This window comes from Triticum urartu, chromosome 4 (genome assembly GCF_003073215.2).
Source record: "Triticum urartu cultivar G1812 chromosome 4, Tu2.1, whole genome shotgun sequence".
Taxonomy (NCBI): Eukaryota; Viridiplantae; Streptophyta; class Magnoliopsida; order Poales; family Poaceae; genus Triticum; species Triticum urartu.
In genome coordinates, this window is record NC_053025.1 from 476059293 (window position 1) to 476068706 (window position 9414).

General features: G+C 40.7%; 1 protein-coding gene across 23 annotated transcripts; it reads right to left on the bottom strand.

Annotated features, from left to right (window-relative positions):
- Positions 1 to 733: 733 nt before the first annotated feature.
- Positions 734 to 7791, bottom strand: LOC125552138. 23 transcript variants are annotated; one of them, XR_007303419.1, is made up of 7 exons: positions 7170 to 7791; positions 6911 to 7078; positions 5797 to 5849; positions 5610 to 5728; positions 5428 to 5511; positions 5029 to 5271; positions 2456 to 4504 (listed from the first exon to the last, which is right to left on the bottom strand). XR_007303419.1 is itself a non-coding variant. In XM_048715619.1 (5 exons), exons 1-4 carry the CDS (start codon positions 7357 to 7359, stop codon positions 5216 to 5218), a joined length of 498 nt encoding a protein of 165 aa, XP_048571576.1. In that variant the 5' UTR covers positions 7360 to 7791; the 3' UTR covers positions 4512 to 4839; positions 5029 to 5215. The 23 variants fall into 23 exon arrangements, 2 of the variants coding, with proteins under 2 accessions (XP_048571577.1, XP_048571576.1); XR_007303420.1 differs by lacking the exon at positions 5797 to 5849; XR_007303418.1 differs by having other exon boundaries at positions 5428 to 5728.
- Between the last annotated feature and the right edge of the window lie 1623 nt (positions 7792 to 9414).

A 9414-nucleotide genomic window follows, 5' to 3' on the forward strand; every position in this document is an offset into this window, starting at 1 on the left:
TCTGATGCAGAATATCTATTAACTTGCCACTTAAGTTGTTTCTACAAACTAAAATTCGAACTTTAAAACTGATCTAGCCATAGTTTTTGCAGCAAGAATACCATGACTTCTTTTATCTCCTTTTCGAGCTGGAACACTCGGCTATCATGATTTTTCTTTGTAGACTTTCCATGACTGGACAAAATGTACGTTGTGGAGAAATTATAAATCGCCTTATAAATTGTTGTAATGTTGTGCAGAAACTGAACAGGGACAAGAACATGCAATTATATGTGGTGGTAGATTTCAAAAGAGACCCATGGCCCAGAGTAGTTTTGCGCAAATGAAGGCTATCAGACTGACCCATGGAGCATGAGATCCTCTTTTTCAGGGCCACCTTACTTGTATGGCCTCAGGCTGAGGGGGCCCTTCTAATTAAGGTGGTTACTACTTACTTGCTGATTTGAACCTAGAATAGAATGTCATTTTGTGCTTGTCAGTAGGATCTCATGTTTAATCTACAGATCTTTTTAGTCAGTGTATTTGCAAACCAGTTGCGAGTTAGTACCTGGGAAAATGAACATTTTTTGACCTCATATTTGCATATCAGTATCCTTGTCTAATTTAAGATTGCTTTTCTTATTGTGAAGAAGATTTGTGCTGCTGCCACATTCTTCAGTTTCTGGTGTTTTAGATGTTAGTTCATTGTTGAGATAGCTCTGGTATGTCCGTCTTCTGAAAAAATATGTAATTTTTGTTTTATGGACGTTGTTGCAGATCCTATGCGCCTGCCTCCTTCCTCCAGGCGCGTGAAGGCTAACGTGAGGAGCTGACGAGCTAAACAAGGAGCTGGAGCAGGACTGTAGGAGGGAGGTACACTGGGGGCTGGAGCAGGACAACCATTGTTTCAGATCCACTTGACATCCCAAGTGGTTGCAATGTCTTCTTATGTAATTTTTATTTACACACATAATGATAAGAAACTAATTTTTTCGAAAGATTAGGTTCATAGTAGTTTAAAAAGGATACAAAAATATGAAAATAAGAGCTTCCGTTCATAAAATTTGTACAAAATGTCCCTTTCCATAATGAACTTGGTTTGTAATCACACACATGTACTGCTACATGATCCTATACGTATTGTCTGAATTAAGTGAAATGATATTGGCATTTTATCTCCCGGTTAATCAGGACTTATTGACAGGGACTTGGGATCATTTCTTAATCTTGCACGGGTTCTCACCATTGAGATTGTATATCTGGTCCTTACATCAGATATGCTCCCAGCCTAACTGTTTTTTGTTTGATTATTCCACTATTTCTTTTGAGTAATACCGACTGACTTGGTTTACGATGCTACTGGTAGTCTGAAGCTTTCATAGAAGCATTTGTGTGTTCTCCAGCTTAGGAGTAAGGAGTTCAAGGGTAGTGATAGAATTTTGTGATCTGCTTCAGACGGACCTGCTGCTGAAAACTGATGCTTAACTCATTAGCTATCTTGATCTTCAGCCTGTTTGGTTAGTAAGGCACATTATTTTGACCCCCAAAAAAGAAGGCTCCTCAACTTGTATAATACATGCCGTTAAGTACAAGTACGTTCCAAGTCAAAAGAAAAATAAATAGATATAGAGAGGTATAAATTCAACAAAAAAACATTTTTTATTAAAAGGGTATTCCATTTGTTACCTATTGTACTTGCCCACGACTAAAACAATTATTACATGGTTTTCTTTTCAAAGCACATATAGAATCAACGGGCCTCTGCGTCATTTTGGGACAGAGGGAATATTAGACATGCACATTTTTTTAGCTCATTAACAAAGGAGTAAAGAATATGCATGCATATGTTTTTAATCAACAGGGCATGTACTATATTTTATGGTTTTTTAACACACGCCACAAATACGTCTTTCTTTTCATACATAAGGATCTACTAGTACAAATGCCCATGCGTTGCACCGGGCGAAATATTAAATATAACTTGCTCTGCGTGCCATTATGCAACACTTTTTAATCCAAATTTTGCAAATGCTAGATATAAGGTTACACAGAGTACTTCTTTTTTGGATGTATTTTTAAAAAAATTCGAGAATATTTTTCAAATTGTAATCATTTTTATGCTGACGAATTTATTTTGGAATATTATATTTCATTTGTAATTTATAGCAAAAGTGCCGGTGCGTTGCACCAGATGCAAAATAAATAAATATATGCTTAAACAGTTGAAAAAATAGCACTCAAACAACTACAACCATAACAGAACAACATTGTTCGAACAATTCATATTTTTAGTTTGTACATCCCATAGCTTTCTCAAAGAATATAATAAGTAAACATGGATATGCTCTTACTTGATGTTCCAAGTTGCATGGTCTCGATACTGCCGGTGAACTGACACATGGCAAGTTGAAACAAATTCTGTTGTCGAAATAGAAGTACAGTAGTGATCCAAAATATTGCAATGAACCTTCTGAATAAAATTGACGAATGCTTTCAGTTCAAATGGCCCACAAAACAGTGCAATTAGATCTAATTGCTGCATGCCTAAGGCTCAAACCCAAGAATAGCCATGCACCCAGAATGAAGAATAACCATGCAAATCATCAACAAATTCATTCAGAAAGATTGGCTGCTTGTACTTCATTCAGAATTCACAAGCACCAAGACTCAAATCACGGGCGTTGTTAAGGTTCAAAGCTTCAGACAGATTTCAGTTAGCTAGAACTAACAAAAGAAAAAACAAACTAAACCGATGGATGGATGATCATGGCTGGTTATATCGATTAGTGCTTAGTGTTGGAGAACAATGATACAACTAACCGATAAAAAACAGACTTGCTACTTAAATTGGTTCATGGTTAAAAGAATAGACCCCCTTTTTCGCAAAAAAGAAAGAAAGAATAGACCCCTTAGTTCTCACATATAATGGTCATGAGCCAATCCAAACCACCGCTGGTAGCATTAATTAATAAACTGGAATATCTGTATATACAAAGGCCGCCTAGTAGAAATCTAAAAGGATCTTCAAGACAACACTCTCTGTTATCATCCTACACATAACAATTTAGATACTAAAAAATTTGGTTGCTTAATACTTTGATACATGAGAAGAAGAAAGTTTCATTTTGGCACCTTCAGTTCTGTTGTGGACCATGAAATAATATTGCAGCCACTAATTAAATCATGCAGTCAAATTAGTATTAAGGCATAATTATGAATCTGCCCATACAAGAACAAAATGCGATATAATTCTAGGCTGACAACAATAAAAGATGCAGTACAGATCAACCAAAATGCGAAATTCAACAGAAGAGTGCAAGTTTTCAAGAACCCGGAAAGAGATTATGTATACAATATTTTAGGATCCTCTCAACACTACAGACCAACTCAAATTTGTATAGAACTGAAGAAACTTAGGACCTCCTGCAGGTATGCTAGTACTAATATGCTAAAACACACACACTACGTATCAATATGCTAGTACTGATGCGTGCCTGAGGACCTCCTGTTGTCCTGCAGGTATGCCCCTGTCTTGTAGGTATGCCTTTGGTCAGAAAGTTCTTGTTTCAGTTAGAGAGGTAGAACTGTCATCTGCATCATCTACTATCTCTAATAAAAAATGAAGCTCGTGTGTCAGCAGTTGTCACTGAATTTTTAGCTGACCAGCAATAAAGTTTGCTGCTTAATTTTGGACTGCCAAGTTTAAGTTTTCCACGTGTATAGGTGTAGTTGGTAACAGTTCTGAACCCTGAAAAAAGAATCAAACTCGAATCCTTTCTCCATGCTCTCACAATGCCTATGAATTTCACATAGTGATCGTCTAAACACCACACACATTGTCCATGCAAAAAGAGGTGGAGTAAAATTAAATCTGAACTGAACTTGACAAAGTCTTAAAATCAGAACCTTTGCATAGCTGACAACAGATCATCATATACAACAAGATCTAGTAAGTAATGCAAGTTAGAAGGCATGACCTAGATGGATTAGAAAAATGGCAGCAACACGCCAAAGACAACGACAGTCAAGGATGGCATCTCCTTCTTCCATACGGTGGTCCATGCTCTCTGCAATCCCAGAAGAAGAACAGACCTTAAAAGGCTGAAATCAGGAGTAAAGAACATATCAGAAGGGTTCGGAGATAGAAATTAAAGGAGAAAAATTCAAGAGCCAGTACAAAAATAAAATAGGTCTTTGTATCATATAAACTCTGTACATCCAAATCGCTAAGAAGATCCTCTGCTCTACTACTCCTTTGAGGACGGCTGGCATGCTGCACCTCTTACTTCTAAACACATGAACTAATCAGCATTTATGAGCTGAATAAAAAAGATCCCCACGAAACATACCAAAGGGTGATGAAAAACGGATTTGAGACTTGAGGAGAGAAGAACTATCATGCTCTTTAATGATGCTTATCTCGTGGTAAATCTGGAAGGAGAGGAATGCTCGTCTTTTTCGCAATACCGCGGTGCCAGTGGGAGTGATTGTTGCTAAAATCAAAGAGGAGGCTTCCATGTGGTGCCTGGCAGGGGCAAAAACTTTGATTAATGTAAATTATGTAATGCCGCGAGAGTAATGCTTTGTAATTCGGCCTTTGGCCAAAACTCCTAAACCTTCTTCTTAATTAATGAAAATGGCAAATCTTTTGCCTTGCTTCAATTTTTATTTTATTTTTGCTTATACACATCAATAGTTAAATACACAGTAGGTTATTTAAGCAGTACATGGACCAAAACAATTTTCTGACTGGTTTTAAGGTTGCAAGTGAGCACTTACAGATATAGATGCTCAAATCAACCTTTGCTCATCAATCAACAGCCAATTTGAAGATACAGAGAGACTCTAACTTTCTTGAGGCTTCATGAAGAAACAATCTCATTACCAATCACATGAGCTAGACTATCCATGAAAATTGATTAAACGGTCTACCACATCAGATGCTAAAGAATGAAATCGTAGAGACTAATAACAAATGAAGAGGGACAAACGCTGCAATTTGGGACAACGGTGTTGATAGCATGTGCCCAAGATAAATGGTGGGTTTACCTTGCGGGGGCATTATGACGCCGGTAGCTGATCTCTGAAGGTCGATCCCTCATAGTGGGACTCAGATCCTGCTGCCCCACAGTATGGAAACAAACTCTTAGAGGAAGAAAGAAGTTTATTCTAACATGATTACTGGCCCCAACTTCCTCAACCTTGCGCACAAATTGTTCGAAGGAGTAATAAGGGATCAAGTAAGAGTGCCCGTTTGGCGTAAAGCTTGATAAGATTGCAAAGGTCTTCCACCTGACATCAAGACAATAATTCAAATTTAGGAGGCCATCAGAAATCAGAATAAGTATAAGCGTGCAATGAGCAACATCAGGCTGCAGTCTCTACTATTTATGAGACCAAGTGTAATGAGACGAAAGTAAATTAGAACTATAACACCTGCTTAACTACCTGAATATCGTGTTGCCAACTTGTGAAATAAAGCTTTTGAACTAACAGTAGCTACATAGGTACATCTCCTGGATGTTGCTGAGACTGAAATAATGAAGGTCATAAAAAAGAGAAGTGAGAACATTACTTTCTACTTTTTACTCATAAAGTTTGTAAAATTTGAATGGTGAGGAGGTACAAACATAGAGAAGTTGTATCATCCAAGAAGGTGCATGTGCGTAAACTTTGCAGAATCACATGTTCCAAGCAGTATTCAGTCACACGTCTGGTTCCAATCCCTAGAACAATTGGACTGCAATGCCTACGGGTTTTCACTTGATGAGATTCTGTTTTCTAAGATTAAATACAAACAAGAAAACAGACATTCACCTCCAGTTACATCAATCGGGCATTGCCTTGGTCTTCAAATTTAAAATGCGAAACTGTAATATGTATGTAGGCTGCTTCAACCAATCTAGTTCAAGGCTTGTTGGTCTAACAAAAAAAACATTACCCAAACAAGTACAGGATATTTTTGTCTAAAACTTAGACTTGCAAGAGAAACATCCACAGTACCACACAAACCAATGCTGATACCGTTTGCAAAATTTCCTGAGTTCGTTCTTGCTACTTTTTCACAAGGCAGTCAGTCAATTTGACAACTTTTTCAGTGCTCATAATTCTCAACCGCTATTTCAGCAGCAGCATAGATATCTAGGGGCATGAAGCAATGACAATCACTACATACACTCCTCTCTGTTCTCTCTAGCAATTAGCAGTTACTAAATAAAATCTAACAATCATAATCAAAACTCAAAAGTAGCATTAGGCAGTCAACCCTGTACAAAGTATAAACTGCTACGACACCCCAATATAATCAGAAGCACAATAGCTGCACAAAAAGCATCTGACTCTCAATCCCTATCACTTTGACTCCACTTCTCTCTATTTCTCTCCTGAGAGTGAGACAACTCGCAGCAACAACATACATGCACATAGCAGTAACTTCCTCTCAGTTTCTCTTACTTTCTATTGTTCCCTACTGCTCTCTCAACAACAGCAGCCACTGTCAATTCTGAATCAATGCACTGTATTACTGCCTAATATATGTCACATACAGTGCATCAGTGGTCAGCATATTTTTTTCACCAACATGCATGATTAGGATGCTGCAATTAGTACCAAGTTATGGCATCCATATCTCATATTCAGAGGACCGTAGAGAAAAAGATGTTCGTATTAATTGACTTGTTAATTGACTCTCTACAGCCCCTCACAAATTGTACACAAACACAATCGACAAACTCCGGAGCCGACCCTCAAGTAAGCTAGCTAGGTTCTGGGCTTAGTGCTGAAGTGCATAGTAATGTGCTACATCACATTACAGGGAGACGATGATACCAGCAGGAGGAAATTCAGTATCCTGAACGGTAACAGAACATTAGCTACAACCAATCTCAAGAAGAAAGGGCGATATTGGATGGATCGACAAACGTTCTTCTACCTCCGGCGAACTCGGTGCGTCTTCCTTCGGCGAACTCAAAGGCGACATGATGCTTCTCTGGACCAAGAATTCCTGGATTTGATGGATTTGCTGATGGAGATTCCGGCCAAGAACACTTCCTTCTTATAGCAGAGAACTCCAATCCGGGTCGGGACTCAATTAATTTATCTGTTGAAGAAGGATACGGGAGCAAGATGTCCGTCAGAGATTCAAATCAAACACGGGAGCAGGATGTCCGTCAGAGATTCAGAAGCCTAACGTGGTGCAGGCCGGAGACGACTGGCAGTGGCGAACAGCTCACAGAGACCTCGCGGCCGGCTCTCGTGCACAGCGTACTCACCCTGCCTCCTCCGGGCATGCTCTCCCTCCACCAGAAGAACGACTGCTGAAGCCCAAGCCACTTCGCCGTCGCCTCTGCTCCTACCTGATGCAAACACCTCCGCATCCATCGTCGACTGTCTCCCATCGTCCTCTCGTCCGGCAGCCCCTTGAATATCCGACGCCCGTGCCCCCTTGCCTTCCCGTCGTCCTCTGCTCCGGCCGCCACTTCGCTAGCCGACGCCGGTGCCTCATTGCCTTGGCCGCCTCTGCCTCCTCATGTTGGACGACAACCAACGCCGCTGCTCCACCTGGATGCGCGGCAGAGGCCGTCTCCGCCGCACACGCCCCGGCGAGCGTCGTCCATCCTCCCGATGCGAGGCACGACGGCCGGACAACCACCGACACTGCCCCACCTCGTCGCGCCGTCTCCACCGCACACGCCCCAGAGAACGTCCTCCATCCTCCCGCGCGAGGCACGGCGGCCGCCGGCGCACGACGGAATGGGTGAAGCCGCCGGCGTAGGACAGAATGGATAAGACGAAGGGGAGGATAGCGGACTGAATTCAAATGACTATAGGGGTTTTTCTGTAAGAGTGAAACGTTTTTGTAGAGTTCCACCAAAACAGGGACTGCAGGTTGATTTCACATAAACTGAGGGGCTTTTTGGAAAAAATGCCACGATGACGGACGACCAGGTTTATTATTACTAGCACACATGCCCGTGCGTTGCAATGGGAGAGAAAATAATTAAATTTTTCAATGGATCACTATTAACAATAGGGAATGTCTAGGGCACATCTAGAGGTGCCTCAGTTATTGCACATCTAAATGGCTCAATCAAGTATAAAAAGAAAAAAGAAAGAGAAAATATCCACACGAATCTTCATGTAAGATTAATGGTATAGGATTTAGATGTGCAATACTTATGGCACATCTAGATGTGCTTTAGCAAAACTGTTAACAATACATGCTGAGTGTGCAACCAGACCACTGGCATATTGCGTCTTACTAATCTGAACTCGTAAGGATAAGCCTGACAAAATGACATGGAAAGATCACGTTAGAACGACATTCTGATAGCCGCATCAAACATTGATTGAAACACATGTGCTTCACTGAGGAGCGAATACCAATTTTCATGAAGCAGGCTTGACCATATTATGGAGACACACATCATAGCTCGGGGCTTAACTGTTTTTGGATTGGGCAAACAATCTGGTGTTGGAAGAGGTCACAGCCATCTCCTTCACTATCCAGTTCTTTGGATCTTCTGTGACCTTGAGGCGGGTGACTATGGTGGCTGGGGTTGGCAGAGATAATCTTATACTCGTGCATGATAAAGTCTTCGCTAAGCTCATCGTGTCGAGGTAGAAGGTGAGGTTATACCACTTATACTTGATGTCCACCTCAACCATCACTGTCGAGGTGCACCAGAGTGACGATCGCAAAGTATTATGCCCCTGCCAGTTGCCACCTTGACTATGCAATTTTAATGGTATCCTAGAAAAAATACTTGGTCAGTGTCATCAAGATCTTGCTTTTGTAGGAGCTCCCATGACAATATGCTTCTCGAGGCATCGACAATGAGACGTGACCATGCTGTTTGGGGAGGTTGCACACACCGACACACAGGTAGGAGGAACTACCCGAAGCGACGTTCATAATTTAATATTACTATTCTTTTGCTTGAAGCAATTGGATATAAAAAGATTAAGGCAATCAGTAGTATTTATTTATTAATCTTCAAAAAATTGGTTGTATTTTAAATATAGATGATCTGACAATTCGTCTTTTTTGCTTGCAGATGTTTTTGGTTCCTATAATGTAGAATTGTATGATATGTCAATCGTAATAGAAAATAGAAACTGAAAGTCAAACTCTATCCCAAAGATATGGTCGACTGTTTGTTTTACTTTTGTTTCAGGATACTGGTGCGTGTGCATCCCATTAAAATGTGGATAACTCACCACAAAATGAAGAACTCACGTGTGCATCTCTCATAAAGCACGCGGCAGAATCTGGCGCCGCCTCGTTCGCCTTGCCTGCGAGCTTGCAACACCCGTCCCTACTACGTGTTGCATTTTGCATTATGTGCACCATCTCATGGCAGACTTCACGAAGCTTGCTCCATACAACAATAGTCGTTGCACAAGCCTCTAATACAGACCGTATGCACGCGTCGG